The sequence below is a fragment of the Rhinopithecus roxellana genome, chromosome 14 (assembly GCF_007565055.1).
Source record: "Rhinopithecus roxellana isolate Shanxi Qingling chromosome 14, ASM756505v1, whole genome shotgun sequence".
Taxonomy (NCBI): Eukaryota; Metazoa; Chordata; class Mammalia; order Primates; family Cercopithecidae; genus Rhinopithecus; species Rhinopithecus roxellana.
In genome coordinates, this window is record NC_044562.1 from 72,952,352 (window position 1) to 72,969,353 (window position 17,002).

The window sequence follows — 17,002 nt, forward strand, 5'->3', positions numbered from 1 at the left end:
ACATTTTGGGTTATAAAAATCTTTATAGGTTGTTTCTGTTAGATAAGTATTTGTGGTGGTTTTTTTTCCCATAGAAAACAAGTCACTTATTTAGTATGTAGTTTAGCTGATACTCCTATTGTGTTTTTAAATAATCAGATTAAAAGCATCTAAATACACTTAGCTGTGACAGACATAAACATATTTTAAGGTTTTGATTTCCTCTAAAATGAGTTCTATCAGTCCATGGGATGTTCTGTGAAAAAGTGTTCAAATAGCAAATAGCTATGGCAGAAATGCCATACTCTGGGTGCTCCCCTAGTCATTTTACATTAGCATGTTAAAGACTCTGAAGAGTCCTCCAAAAAGAAAGAAAGAGAGAGAGAGAGAGAGAGAGAGAGAAAGGGAGGGAGGGAGGGAGGGAAGGGAGGGAGGAAGGGAGGAAGGGAGGGAAAAGAAAGAAAGAGAAAGAAGAAAAAAAAAGTATATTTCAGCATTTCCCAGATTTGTTTGGCCACACCTTTTTTTCTGTGGTGTTTATTGACATCCCCATTGAAATGTTTTGGGAAGCACTGCTGTGAAGGGTTAACTATTATTTGAAAAAGCTACTATTTGAAAAAGAAACAGTGTTACAGAATTATTAGTTGAGTCAAATATGTTTGCTATATATAATTTCTAGAAAGAAAACAAGTTGATGGAAGGGATAATTAATTGAGAACTTTTAAATTGAAATTTAAAAGTAGGAAAGTAATCCTGACTCAGAGATGTCTTTTTGCAATTGTTTTGTTCAAATCAGGATCCTTAATTTGGTTGTATGTTTATTAAATTTCTTCTAATGGAAAACAGTAACCCTCTTCCTTTGCTCTTCTTTTTGTCTCCATGACATTTACTTGTTGAAGAGAGCAGGTCATTTGTTCTAACTTACAGTGATTCATCTTAGAGTTGACTTTACAATGGTGGGAAAGTAATACAGTCACTATACTGCTCAATTCGTGATGGGGTTATGTCCCAATAAACCCATTGTAAATTGAAAATATCTGTATTGGATTTGGATGATTACCTCCTGGTGGTGGTGTTTAACTTCTTTTCCTGTCTCCTGAATTTCCTTGTAATTGGAGCTAGGGAGGCTTGATTAGATTCACTTTTGACTTTTGACATTCCCTGCCCCCACCCTTAACAACTTCTGGTGTTAATTTTAGACTAATCTGAATTCAGATGCTGTCAGCCTGGTGCAACCATTGTGAAGTTCCTATCACCTTTTCTCCTAATGGTTTTAAAAATCAGACATTGATGATAGTTGCCCGGGTCCATTATTTCATTAGGGATTAAAGTGGTGGTGTTCTTCCTCTTCTACTTCTTCCTCCTCCTCCCCCTTCTCCCTCCCTTCTTCCTCCTTCCCTTCTTCTTTCCTCCCTCTTCTCCCTCCCTCCCTCTTCTTTCCTCCCTCTCTCCTCTCTCCTCTCTCCCACCTCCTTCCTTCCTCTCTTCTCTCTCCTTTCCTCCCTCTTTCTTCCTTCCCCCTCCCTCCTCCTAGCCTCCTGCTCTTCCTGTTGCTACTCTTCCTCCTCCCTCTCCTTATTCGTTCTTTCTTCTTTCTTTTTTCTTCTTTCTTTCTTTTTTTTTTTTTTTTTTTTGGAGACAGTATCTCTCTCGTCACTGATTACTGCAATCTTGACCTCTTGGGTTCAAGGGATCCTCCTTCCTCAGTAACTGGGACCACAGGCAGGTGCCACCATGCCCTGCTTTGTTGTTGTTGTTGTTGAGAAGGGGGTCACAGGGATTTGGACTGAGATTTGATTATGAGAACTTGACAGCTCTGCCTTTGCGACCAAATGGGCAGTGCTTTTGTTTTCGTTTTGACTGGAGTGCAGTGACGCACTGTCGGCTCACTGCAAGCTCCACCTTCCAGGTTCACGCCATTCTGCCTCAGCCTCCCTAGTAGCTGGGACTGCAGGTGCCTGCCACCATGCCCGGCTAATTTTTTTGTATTGTTAGTAGAGACGGGGTTTTGAAAGTATTAGCCAGGATGGTCTCTTTTTTTAAAAAAAAAAAAAGAGACGGGGTCTTGTTCTGTCACCCAGGCTGGACTGCAGTGGCACAATCACAGGTTACTGCAGCCTGGACCTCCTGGGCTCAAGAGATCCTCCTGCCTCAGCCTCCAGAGTAGCTGGGACTACAGACATGCACCGCCATGATGCTACCATGAGTGACTGTTTTAAATTATTTGCAGAGATGGGGTCACGCCGTCTTTCCCAAGCTAGTCTTGAACTCCTGGGCTCAAGCCATCCTCCCACCTCAGCCTCCCACCTCAGCCTACCAAAGTGCTGGGATTATAGTCATGAGCCACTGCACCCAGCTAAAGTGGCAATTTTCTAATTGTTTTATTCTTCTGCACTTGTTGAAATTCTATAAAGGACTTTTCCTTCATCAACTCTTTGGTTACTGGAAATACATTTTATGCACAAAAGGCAGATTAAACACAGTGATCTTTTTTCTTTTTTTTTTTTTTTTTTTTTTTTACCAGTTTTCAGATAAGGGCATTTTCTTAGTTGTTGAGTTGCGTGACTTGTCTGTCAAGTCCTTACTGGTTTGCTGTGTGCCAGGCTTTCTTTCAATCTCTTACTCCACCTCTACTTAGAGTCCTGTGACAATCATTTTTTTAGGTATACAGTTGTTCCTCAATATCTGTGGGTGATTGAATCCAGGACCTCCTGAAGATACCAAAATCTGAGGATGCTCCAGTTTCTTATATAAAATGGTGTAGTATTTGCATATCACCTATGCACCTCCTCCCGTATACTTGAAATCATCTCTAGGTTACTTTATACCTAATACAATGCATATGCTATGTGAATAGTTGTTATACTATATTGTTTAAGTAATAACGACAAGAAAAAAAGTCTGTACGTGTTTAGTACAGATGCAGTTTTTTCCCACATATTTTTGGTCCAAGATTGATTGAATCCATGGATGTAAAACTCATGGATACAGAGGGATGACTGTACATATTCTTTTATTTTTAATTGTTTTTTATAGTATGTGTCCTTCTCAAAGCTTCTGTAAGGTTTCCTGGAACACACTGTATCTGAATGTAGTTACCTGTATAATTTTTGTCTTTTTCCTGGTATTAGGTTAGATACACTATTCGCTTCTTTTTTGCCTTTTATTGAGGTATAATTTATATAGAATGAAATGCACTATGTACAGTAACATCTGTTTGATCAATCTTTTCTTTTGTGGACCTTTTGTATCCTGTTTAACCTTTGCCTACTCCAAAGATTCTTTCCTATTTTTCTTCTAGAAACTTATGCTTTGCCTTTCACTTTTAGGCCTATGATCTGCTGTGACTTAATTTTTGGTATAATGTGAGATAGAATTCATGGGGCATTTTTTAAAGTTTTGAATCCTTAATTGACATAACATTAAGGCTCTGAAAAGTCCTGTAAAATGAAGCCTACACATTCAACATTTCCCAAATTTATTTGGCTAAATATCTTTTTTCTGTAATAGCTACCACGCTTTGGGAAACATTGATCTGAAGCACTGATAAACTGCTGTTGTCAGGGGAATATTACATAATTATTATTGGTTGAGTCAAGTACTCTTGCTATATAAAATTTCTAGAACCAATTATTGAAAAGACTATCCTTTTCCCACTTAACTGCAGTTGAGCATTTGTACAAATCAGGTAACCTTATGTGTGGTTCTATTTCTGTACTCCTTTCTTTTCTATTTCTTTATATGTTTATCATTGGACTGATACCACAGTGTCTTAATTATTGTAATTTTATAATGGGTCATGATGTCTGATAATAAAAGTCCTCTGGCTTAGTTACGATTCTTCATGACTGCCTTGTTTATTCATTGTCTTTTGCATTTTGTTAAATTTTTCAGTTTCCACACATACACAAAAGCTACCGGGAATTTTTGTTTGTTTGTTTGTTTTTGTTTAAGACAGAGAATCTCACTCTGTTGCCCAAGCTGGAGTGCAGTGGTGCAGCCTCAGCTCACTGCAACGTCCACCTCCCCAGGTTCAAGTGATTCTCATGCCTCAGCCTCTCCCAAGTAGCTGGGACTACAGGTGCGTGCCACCACACCGAGCTACTTTTTGAATTTTTGGTAGAGACAGGGTTTTGCCATGTTGGCTAGGCTTGTCTCAAACTTCTGACCTTAAGTGATCCACCTGCCTCAGCCTGTCGGAGTGCTGGGATTACAGGCATGAGCCACTGCACCTGGCTGACGAACAAAACTGATAAAATAATTTTGGTTTATATCTATTTAAAGATACTGAATTCATTATTTAAAACCACCCAGAAGAGAAAGCTTCAGGCTCAGATAGCTTTCACTGGTGAATTATTCCAACATTTAAGGAAGAATTAGTACCTATCTTACGCAGATTTTTCTAGAGAGTAGAAAAGAATTAACACGACCCAACTCTTCTTATAAAGCCACTGCAACCTAGACACCTGGCAAAGTTATTTTTCACGACATAGATGTAAACATCTTAAAATACTAGCAAAAGGGAGGATTTATTTAAGAAATTCTGGTTGGTTTGTCAATTAAACATTCAGTGTGATATACCACATTAAAACAATAAGAGAAAAAAATAGTATCTGAATAGATGCAGAAAAAGCATTGGATAAAACTCAATGTCGACTCATCATTAAAACTCTTAGGAAACTAGAAATTGGAGGAAGCTTTCTTAATCTGATAAGGAATATCTGAAAAAATCTGCAGCATCTGCTTTCTCCCTGAGATTTAAGTGTATTTTTAAGACTAGCATCTGCACAGTGCAGTAAAGCTAAGCACAATAAAATGAGGTATGCCTGTACCAGGAATTCTCATAATGTGAGAGGGGTCTGTGAAGTTAAAAACATTTTTATAATAATACTAAAATATTTGCCTTTTTAAAATTCTCATCTCACAAGGATTTGATGCCATTTTCTAGAGGATACATGATGATATCACAACAGGTTGAATATCAGAAGCACATAAGAGAATTCAGCTGTATTACTGTGTTGAACCAGATGTTAAAGATTTGCAAAAAATGGGAAAGAATGCCTTTCTCACTGAATTTTTTGTTTTGAAAATATATGGTTTTTTAAAATATGTTAACATACAGTGAGTTCATTGTTATTTTTAAATAGATTCATAAATTAATATTTTTAGAATTTCTCGGTTTTAATTTCTGATGTGGTCAGTATTGATAGTACATAAACAAAAATGTTCTTTGGGAACCTAAATTTTTAAGAGTGTAGAGTATCCTGTTTGAGAAATTCAGGGCCATACTGTGCTCACTTATTTAGTAAGTTTTACTAGTGGTCAATTACAACCAATCTTGTTAGAATACTTTGCTGTTACTTAAAAATTTATATACCAGTACTCCTTAGTTTGTGAACATTTAAGAAGCATTAGAAGGATAATATGTTATTTAGATATATCACAGATATGAGGAGATGTTCCAAATTTAGTTGTAAAATAGCTTATAATGCTCACAGATTGTGTAGGTCAAAAATTTTACAGGGTACAAGAAAATGGCTTGTCTCTGCTTTTTGGCTCTGCCTGGTACTGGCACCAGCAGCAGGCATTTGCTACTAGTAAACTGTGATTCTCAGTATCTGCCTCAGTCTCAACTTTTCAGGGCAGCAATTTGCCCTTTGACCTCATTCCTCTGATGGATGTAAGAAGAGTTGATGATTTTCTGTCGGTTTAGCTTATTTCTCTTTATGAGGATAGGAGTGATGACTTTCAAGTTCTTTTTGTGTTAGACTAGAAGCCAGAAGTCTAGACAGTGTTTCCCCAAGTGTCATCCTTGCACCCACCAGTGTGATATCAAGTTGTCCGTAGGCTATTTGACAATTATAGCAATAAACATTTTGGATAAAGCAATAAAAATTTTGTTCGCACATTTCACAAATTTTGTGTATGAGATTAATAATGGTGACTTCCTGGAAACCATTTCTATTCTCAGTGATCATTGCGTACATGCTTTAAACATGAAGCAGCAACTATTGCGAACCAGCGTGGGTTTCCTAAAAATGATATATATCAAATCTTTGACAAAATTTTTGATATATTACAAGAAAACAGCATAAAATATTGACAAGACTTTTGAACTTGGACTCAGTATACCACTAACAAAAGGTTGGAAATCTAGGATTTAGAAAGAGATCAGAGTTAGAGATACATATTTTGTTATATTAATTACTACCTTATCTCCTTTACTGGGAGGAGAGATTCCCTGAGGCTAGAATCCATTTCTCTTTTATTTTTGAATTTCTGTGAGTCTTCTCTAGTGTTTCCAATATAGGAAAAGGTGTAAATTTAAGAAGGGATTTAAGAGTTTGGTTTTAGACATATTGATGTTTTGGTGGCATATTTAGGTAGAAATGTTTAGCCAATAGATAAAAATATCCACTAGAATTTAGGACTGGATATAGAAATTTTGCCACATTATTTTCATAACAGTACAGTATGATCCTTGGAAGAATGCATAGTATTTGCTCATTTAATTTTGTTGAATAAATGAAATTTGTTCGTTTCACCGTAAGTACTTTTACATTGCTGAGCAGAAAAGAGTTAGCCTGGCAGAGCAGTGTTCCTACCCTTTTTCCTATAGTGCAAAATCTACATGTTACATGTATTTTGTCTACTCTCATAATAAGAAAGTGAAATAGAATTAAAATGTCAGAAAAGTGTTTTATTTTGCATTAAAATAGAAAATACGCTTAATGAAAAATCTTGAGATTTGTATTTTAAATTATTCTTTATTTTAAAATATGTACTCTAAAGTGTTTTCTGATTGATTATAGGCAATACAAGGACCTGTGGAATATGAGTGATGACAAACCCTTTCTATGCACTGCGCCTGGATGTGGCCAGGTAATATATAAATTACTCTAAATTATTTTGTATATTTCCACTTACTAAAACATGGATGATACGTTATCACTAAAAGCATTTTCTTGCAGTATTCTGTAAAATTTTGGAGTTAGGATGAAAAAAACCCGGAAAACTTTTGGGAAGAAATTCTTCTTTTTCTTCAATAGTGCAACTGAGTTTTAGAAAGTATAATCTAATATGGAGGGGGGGGGGGGACATTATATCTTGTAATGGAAAGGTGGAAACCCTACCCAAAAGTCCAAGATATGAAAGTATAATTTGACTGTTATTGGTTGAAAATTATTGATAAACTGCCTAATTAGAAATCAGATCTATATTATATGAGAATTATTTTACTTACTAAACTTTTATGAAATTAACTGGTATTTACTTCTTAGAGTATCACTAATGCATTAATGTTGTTAAGCCTAACATCTTTAATATTGGGCATATGGCAGCAGTTTCAGAAAGTAATATTTTTTTAACAAGCCACTAAATTATTAATCTATTCCTATTATACTTACCTTAAAATAACTATAGACGCTAAGGAAGAATTAAAGAATAAATGTAATGTGTAGCGAAGTTGCAAAGTACTTAAATATACAGACCATAAATTGTAAGTAAGCATTATTTCTTCTCATTTGTTTTCTTAGTTGATATTTTAAATTGAAATATAATGACCTACAATAAACTGTATATACTTAAAAATGTACCATTTGATAAATTTTAACACATACATACTCATAAAACCATCAGCACAATCAGGATAGTGAACATATACATCACCCCAAAAGTTTCCTCATGCCTATTTATAATTCCTCTTATCCCACCTACCTTTATCAATTACTGGTCTACCTTCTGGTACTGTAGATTTGTTTGCATTTTCCAGAATTTTATATAAATGGAATCATACAGTACATTTTTTCACTCCACATAATTTAATATTTCTCTATGTTATGTTACCAGTAGTTAATTCCTTTTCATTGAGATATAATATTTCATTATCTCAAAATTTATCTGTTCATCTACTGATAGATACTGGTTTTTTCAGTTATTAATAAAGTTGATGTGAATACTTGTGTACAAGTCTTTTTATGGACACATGCTTTCATTTCTCTTGGAAGAATACATGGGAGTATAATGATGGGATTATCTGATAGGTATATGTTTGACTTTTTAGGAAATTGCCAGGCTGCTTTTTTCATGTGTTTGTTGACCATTTGTATCCCTTTCATTTTGTGAAGTATCTTTGTAAATCTTTTACTCATTTTAAAAAATTGGGTTGTCTTTTTATTATTGAGTTGTGGGAGTTCTTTATATATCCTGGATATATAAAGACTGGTAAGTCTTTATATATATTCTGGATATATAAGACTGGTAAGTCCTGTGTCAGAGATTGCTTTTTCTGTGGTTTGCATCTTAATTTTCATAATAATATATTTTGATGAACAGATGTTTCTAATTTTAATGAATCCTAATGTGTTAATATTTTTCCTCTTACGGTTGTTGCTTTCTGTGACTTGTCTGATAAATTTTTGCTTGCCTTTAGGTTATGAAGGTATTCTCCTTTGTTTTCCTCTAAAAGCTTTCTGTTTCATTTAGATTTCTCTTTAATCTTGAATTAATTTTTGTGTATGGTGTGAGATAGGGGTTGAAGCTAATTTTTTTTTTTTTTTTTTTTTTGAGATGGAATTTCGCTCTTGTTACCCAGGCTAGAGTGCAATGGCACGATCTCAGCTCACCACAACCTCCACCTCCTGGGTTCAAGCAATTCTTCTGCCTCAGCCTCCCAAGTAGCTTGGTTTACAGGCATGTGCCACCACGCCTGGCTAATTTTGTATTTTTAGTAGAGATGGAGTTTCTTCATGTTGGTCAGGCTGGTCTTAAACTCCTGATCTCAGGTGATGCCCCTGCCTCGGCCTCCCAAAGTGCTAGGATTACAGGCGTGAGCCACCGTGCCCAGCCACTTGAAGCTAACTTTTTAAAAATATGAGTTTAGATATCCCAGCATAATTTCCTGAAAAGATTTTTCTTTCCTCATTAAACTGACTCCTTTAATGAAAATCAAATGATTGTGTAAGTATGGGTCTGTTTCTGGGATTTATATTCTGTTCCATTCATCATTCTGTCAACTTTTATGCCAGTACCACACCATTTTGATTACTCTAGCTTTACGGTTAGTGTTCCAGTCAGTTAAGGTAAATTCTCTAATTTAGTCTTCCTTTTTCAAGATTGTTTTGGTTAGTCTCTTAAGTTTTAGTCATTCTGGTGAGGGTGTTGTGGTATCTCACTGTAATTTTGATTTACATGATATTTAATGATGTATAGCCAGGTATACATAGGAGTTAATCAGGGTTAATGCTATTTTAGATTGGTTAACCAGGGAATGTGCCTCTGCTAAGGTGACATTTGAACAAAGACCCGAAGAAAATGCAGGAGCACACACTTTGTATGTTTCTAGACTAAAGGAGCAGCAAATGTAAAGGCCCTAGGGAGGGAATGTGTATGGTGTGTTTAAGAACAAAAACACAACTACTGTGGCTGGAGCATATAATGATGAACAGAGAGAAGATCAAGAGATGAGGTCAGAGGAGATAGAAAAAAAGACATATCCTATGATAAGGTGTTTGGGTTTTATTCACTGAGCAGTGAAAAGCCACTGCTGAGTGGTCATAGGGAGACAAGAGGCTGACAGCAGTCCAGGTGAGAGATGATGGTGGTTTGGATTAGGTGGTAACAGTGGACACAGAGAGAAATAGACTAATTTGACATTTATTTTGGAGATATATTTGATATATATTTTTTTCTGTAAAGTTAAGAGAGCTAAAAACTACAATTCTCTTTGCACCTAGAATTCTGCATATGATTTTAGGTTTCACCAACGAAATTTACTCTTTCTGGTAAATGAGATTTACTTTAATTATTTTTTTTTTCCCACTCGAGACAGGGTCTCACTCTGTTACCTGGGCTGGAGTGCAGTAGCATGATCATAACACACTGAAGCCTCAACCTCTCGGGCTCAGGTGATCCTCCCACCTCAGCCTCCAGAGTAGCCAGGACCACAGGTGCTCACCACCACACCTGACTAATTTTTTGCTTGGTTTTTTTTTTTTTTTTTTTTTTTTTGATACAGGATCTCCCAGTGTTGTCCAGGCTGTTCTCAAACTCCTGGGTTCAAGCCACCTGCCCACCTTGGCCTCCCAATATGCTGGAATTACAGGCGTGAGCCACTGCGCCTGACCCACTTTACTTTTTGGATTTGGTACCAAATTAAATGGAGTGAGAGATGGTATTACTCAAATCATCCATTTTGCTGGCTTGGAGTGAACAGACAGCTTGATTCTGTAATCCCTGAATTACAGCTAATGCAGTGTGTTTCTAGGGCCAGCCTTTGGACAAAGACTAGTTTTGACATGTTCTAGGTATCATTCTTGGAGACCCAAAAAAGGCCTTTCCTGATTCTCTTCTGCTTAAAATAGTTAGAATGGTTTTTGTGATTGACTTCTTACTAATACACATGCCATTTTAAATAAAAGCATTACAGTTAACTTAAACAGAAGAAAAACTGCTGAACATTAGAATTTGTGTGTGTATGTGTATCATAAGAAATTGTTGTTAAAAGACCTCTCTAACATTAACTATGTGAAAAATAGTAAGAAGTTAGGTAATTTTTTTTTAGGTTTCCTATTATTAAAGGAGTTAACATTTCATACTACCTCCACTTTCCCATCTCCTAATGTCTGATGATTACTATTTTTTCCAGTGTCAAGGTTTGTAATTCATTTTATCTTATCCATAATTCCCGTATTTGCTTAGTTTTACTTCTATATCAAAATAGTATAGATAGAAGGGTGAGAGCTAAGCTTTAGGGCACCTCCAGTGTTTAATCAGGAAAAGGAGGAGAATGTAGCACAGAAGATTAAGAAGCAGCAACCAGTGAGGAAAATGGAATCCTGAAAGTTAGAAAAAATATTTCAAAGTAAGAGAAACAATGTAGTCATATCTTAAGTAGGATAAGATGAGAATTCAGTATTTACTATTGAATTTAGAGACTATGATAAGAGTAGCTTTCAGTGAAGGGGCAGTAACAACAGTGTAATTGGAGTAGGTTGAAGAAAGAATGGGAAGAACCAGAAATGTAGACATTATAGGACAGCTCTTTCTTGGAGGTGTAGCTAAAGGGAAAGTGAGATATATAGCTTCAATGTAGGACTGAAGATGGTGGATCTTCTTTGTTTTGCATTTTAGGGTGGGAATATCACAGCATATTTGGCAATGCAGAAAATGGGACCATTGCAGGAGTGGGGTCCTTAAGTAGCTAGGAGAGGATGGGATCTAGTTATATTTTTAAAACAAAATTGGGACCATACTGCAGTTTTGTATTCTGTTAGTATTTGGATGACATTACACATACCATGAGCATTTTGTCTGTTAATTGAAAGCATGGCTTTAAGTCACTGTTGCTAGAGCAGGTCCCATGATTTACTGATTCCACTATTATGAACTTTTCATTTTGGTATTACAAGCAACATTGTGATGAATATCCTTCTACATAACCCTTTGTATATGTCTCCACTTAGTTTCTTTTTTTTTTTTTGAGACGGAGTCTGGCTCTGTCGCCCAGGCTGGAGTGCAGTGGCCAGATCTCAGCTCACTGCAAGCTCCGCCTCCCTGGTTCACGCCATTCTCCTGCCTCAGCCTCCCGAGTAGCTGGGACTACAGCCGCCCACCACCTCGCCCGGCTAGTTTTTTGTATTTTTTTTTAGTAGAGACGGGGTTTCACCGTGTTAGCCAGGATGGTCTCGATCTCCTGACCTCGTGATCGCCCGCCTCGGCCTCCCAAAGTGCTGGGATTACAGGCTTGAGCCACCGCGCCCAGCCTTAGTTTCTTAAAATACATTTTGGAACTAGTGTTACTGGATTTAAATGTATACACACATTTCTAAGTTTCTTCATATATTTTGCCAAATTGTTTTTTAAAAGCTAAATCAATTTTTTATTCTCACTAATAATTGAATTCTTGCTAATAGTGATTCTTTTAAACATTAGCCATTTGATCCTGAGTATTATTTTGGGGGGGCTGTGTTTGTACCCTAAGATACTTAAAATAATCTCTTTGTAAGTATTACTGATCAAAATATAACCTGCCTACTCATCCATTCATTAAATCTTGCTGAGAACAGAAATGGTGTGGTCTCTCTTTAGATTGAAATAGTATTTCCTAGAAACTACTTAATAAGAATTGGTTTTAGAAGCATCATTTTGATAGTGACTACCTTTCACAAGATTGCCTTTTCACACTGTCTTTTTAAGTTTCTTGTTATTTTTTGTCACCAGTAAGCAATGACATTATTCTGAATTTGAGTTTCAGCTTTAACACAATGGTCCTAGTTAAATTTAAGGTTTCAAATAGATTTTTACACATTAAAATCTATTTTGGTGATAATACAACATCAGAGAGAGACCTCTAGAAATGATTACAAAGAGTTTTCAACTGTAGACTCTTGCTATTAAATCTTCTTGTATGCCTAAGTTACTCTTAGGTATTCCACATGCCTGTTAATTTCACTTATTTTAAAGTGATGCTCCATGGAATTTAGTAAAAGAGACAGTGAGATAATTTAGTGAAAGATTCATTTGTCTTTGTTAGTCTTCCATATAATTGGTAGTATCTTTGCTTTTGGTGTCCCTGTCATTGAAAAGTGTTTATTTGGTAGAATGTTTACACATTATAAGCTGTTTTATAAAGGAGATAAAGATTCATTTTATATTTAGTCTAAAGCGTCAATGGAGATGTATGGGTGAGTGTGTGTGTGTGTGTGTGCATGAGAGAGACAGTGAATATATCAGTGTAACTTCCTGCTGTTGTTGAATAGTCCTTAAACTAGTGAAAAAAGTAGTGAAACGAGCTATTGGCCCAATGGCTTGAAAACTTATTTGTGTCTATCTAATATGTTTAAAAGGAATAATAATATATCATGGATATGAGTGTATGTATTAACTATAGAATGACTGATTTTTTAGGAAGTTAATTCTGGTGAGAGTGGTCAAGCCTTAGTAACAGATTTCCCAGATATCAAAACTTAAATTATTGTAGAAGCAACTGATTTACCTTCTTCCCATCTGACAGGTTACCCTTTCTTTTTAACCTTTTAAGAGAGATTGCTATCTGCTAGGGACCTATCAAAGAAATAAAAAATTTTTTTCACTTTTTACATTGTTTATTGAGCTATATACTCAAGGTCTTAGTCTTGTTTAACAAAATACTTGTGTTTTTGTGTATATCTACAGCGTTTTGCATGGGGGTTGTGCTTTGAAATGCCTGGGGGAATACAATTTATGAATTCAGTATGTTGGTGTTGTTAGTAATATATATATTTTTACAAAGCTTATTTTTAGAATAAACTTTAATTTGACTGGGAAGGCAATTCATATAGATTCTGTAAAAAAAAAATTTTATCTTAGCTTGTAGCTACTTTATAAATAAAGAATGCATTTCTTTCATATTAAACTTCTGGTGAGTGCCTTTTCACAAGATTGCTTTTTCACACTGTCTTTTTAAGTTTCTTGTTAAAAATAATAAATTTTCTCAGATAACCAAGGTCAAATTCATCCGTATCAAGTGCCAGTGTATTTTGTCCTTTGCAGTGTTTTTGTATTTTGACAGATACCTTTGCGGTGTTGCTGTCACTGTATATAATTATTACTGTTATAGGATCAGTAATCCCTTTGTAAATTGCATTTAGACAAATTTGATCTGTGGATCTTATATGAGAGTTTATAAATACATATTGGTTGCATTCTCCCTTTTAATATTCATATGATCCTAAATATTTGTTAGGTTCCTTCTGGCCACTTCCTTTCACTTAGGATTGGACTTCGTGCCATTTCATATGTTTTGTACGAACACAATGTTATTTATTCTACATGTAGTTCTTTGATTTGAATATTTGTGGTCAAACTAATCCAAGCAAAGAAAATTGGTAGAATAAAATTCCTTGGCAACAACATTCCAACTTCTTATCTATTAATTTGTTGACTTTGCAGTTTTAAAATCTGGGACCTGCACCAAAATGCATTCATTCACAAATGTTTAATGATTGCCTTTAGTGGAAAAGCCACATTATGAGGTTCTTTGGAATATAAAGTAAATCTTACTTTCAGATGCTTTTAATGTAGGATGTAAGACACATACATATAAAACAGCAATACAAAGAAAAAGTGTAAAATATTAATGTCAATACACTCTGCAGATATGTTCATTCTCTGAGAACTGTGTTATTCAGCAGTCTGTCAAAAGTACCACTGTTTCTTATTTCTCCAAAATTGGGAGAGATTCTTATAATGATTAAGTAATAGGAAGATAGTACCTGGGTGGGGAAAAGTTCGATTGTGGTCCTAGTGCCTATAGTTGGTGCCCAGTAAATGTCTGAAGAGTGAATGAGTAAGTCAAGTAATGGAAGTGTTGTTGCATCTGAACACTCTCCTTCAGTGGTAATACAAGCAGGTTCTGAAGAGAGGTTATAAAATAATAGTTTTCTGTTGGTGTGTGAAGTAATCCAAAGACTAAGCGATAAAATGTAGCCAGATTAAACTGAAGTTGAATTCACCTTAATGAACAGTGGTTTAGGGTCTTTTTTAACCCCCTCAGACTGATCTTTAAGATTCACCTTTTTATTGTAATGAATTCATTCTTTCAGTTAGCATTTATTGAGTACTTACTGTATGTTCAGTTTGGGGGACCACAGTAGGAGCTCAGCCTACTTAAAAGGACAGACATATGAAAATATGATAGGTGCTATAACCAAGGCATTGTGCAACACATAACTGGGGCACATATGAGATGGTTTTCACCTCTACAGGCAGAGGGATAGTGGGCTGGACCAAAGATGTTAAAATGTTAAAAATGTTTCATTATTTTACATTGTGTTTAAGGTAACCCTAAAGCTACTATTATTAGTTGCATGAAAGGATGTAGTGAATTGGGTAGAGGAAGGAGACCACAAGAAATGGAATTCATTTTGATGGTTTGGGCAAACCAAGTTCAAGTATATATATTTTAACATCCTCACTTGTAAGGTTATAAAGAATGAATTGAGATCTGTTAACTTAGCATTTTAAAATTACTGCTTTGAAACAACAAAAAACTCCCTATTTTCAGTTATAAATGTTGCTTAATGAGCATCTTCAAAAAGGTTGATGTTCAGACATCAGAGATAAACAATGTATTTATTGTATTGTAATCATAAATGTTACCTTTGGTATGCAAAACTTATCCAAGTTAGAGGTAGGAAAAAATATGATGGATAACTTTAAAAATAAAATGTTTTAAAAATACTTTTGCTCCATTTTTATGTAAGAACTCTCATGAAAAAATTATTTTGGCTACTTTAAAAATTCTTATTTTAGAATGAGCTGCTTTGTTATTGTACCGGTTGCTATTTCTTTGCTGGATTAAAACAAAGGCATTCTTTTTTATGTGGTAACATGAAAATCAGATTTATTTCTTAATTTTGTCCAGACGTAATACTTTTATAAGAAAATTCTCTTTTAAAAAGTGGTAAGTAACCTTAAGTCTAGGTAAATATTAATACTACAGTACTTGCTTGAAAAGTCATTGTACCATGGAGTATAGTTTCTACTATGATAGGACAGATCAATGGTGGTCTATTTTTAGTATCCAAATGAAATTTATGTAAAATTTCTTTGCCTCCGATTTTATTTTTAAATGCTCTCAAATGAGTTATGTGACCTAGCAGTGTGTCAGTATTGCTTATTCTTGTGTAATGGGTTTCTCTGTGATTGTTTGCAATCTAGTATGCTTATCTACTAACAACGGATTCTTTTATAGTTTAAAAACTGCTATTTCACTGTTAATGGTGGTTTTACATGTTGTGGAAATGAATTTCCTAATCATTTTACTTATTTGATCAAATTGAAAATCTTAACTATATTTTAAAACTTTTTGCCACAGCGTTTTACCAACGAGGATCATTTGGCTGTCCATAAACATAAACATGAGATGACACTGAAATTTGGTCCAGCACGTAATGACAGTGTCATTGTGGCTGGTTAGTATATGCTTTTATTAATAGCTTATATACATATTTCACCTGGAATGTGCACAATTTTTGTGTATTCTCTGTAAATAATATAGTCTGGTGATATTCCAATGACTTCATTATAGTAAGTGTTGGCAACATGTATTTTACCCATTACATTTTCATGTTTCCTTCTGACCATTCATTTCACTTTTTCGTGTGGTTTTCAAATTTAGATTCCAATGTCGATTTTGTGAAAGTTCATTAGAATTCTGAGAACATTCATACCATCTACAAATTTTACATTTAACTAATAATTGAACTAACATGGTATTTAGTCAGCATTTCTTTTAGCTATCTTGTACAACTGACTTACAAGGCTGTGTGAAGATAGAAAATGACCAAGCTTCTCCTGTTGGAGAAAGAACAGTGAGCAGACTTGTTCATTAGAGTTGTTTATATTTCTTTTCAGACTAAACATTTGTATTAGTAAAATATTCTCAGTAAAGAGGCTGTAAATTCAGTCAATGCAGTTTTTGTGTGTTGATACTATGAAACGTACAGTATCACCTAAGCAGATGATTATTTTTCACTGTATGTGAAAAGAGAAACCCAGTTCATACATTGGTTGATTGTCATTCCATGCTGTATTAGCTGCTCTTTTTTAGTATTTAAATACATACACACACACATCTATGTATATATGCATACATGTCATGTATAATTTTGCTAATTTTTTGGTATATTTTATAAGTATTGTGATAAAAGAAAACTATAAATTTCAGATCTTTTATGTTATCACAGATTTACATATAAATATTCGAATTAACTCTAGATTTTTCTTTTCTCTTGTAAAGCTTGTTATATATCATGTAAGTCTGGAATTATACCCAAATACTATAATACTTTTAAATTATTAATCATTATAGAGCCCAAATTGTTCTATGCAATGTTTTGGATAGATAATAAAACAAATATTTGGTGGTTTTCCCTCTACTTTCAGTATTGAAATTTTTGTAATGAAGACATTAAAGGTAACAGGAAGTTAATTTATCAAAAACAATATATGTAGGAAAAATGTAGGGGAACTTCCAACATAC

General features: G+C 34.8%; 1 protein-coding gene across 3 annotated transcripts in view; it reads left to right on the plus strand.

Annotated features, from left to right (window-relative positions):
* The window catches only part of ATF2 (activating transcription factor 2), a 93,040-nt gene that overhangs the window by 31,590 nt on the left and 44,448 nt on the right, over nt 1–17,002 (plus strand). For 2 of the 3 annotated variants that reach the window (XR_004053100.1, XM_010376203.2), the window contains exons 4-5: nt 6,792–6,861; nt 15,836–15,932. Coding sequence is in view for 2 of the 3 variants with exons in the window: in XM_010376203.2 (XP_010374505.1) it covers nt 6,792–6,861; nt 15,836–15,932 (167 nt within the window). In the remaining variant the exon portion in view is untranslated. The remainder of the gene's footprint in view (nt 1–6,791; nt 6,862–15,835; nt 15,933–17,002) is intronic. The other variant, XM_010376204.2, reaches the window with a different exon arrangement.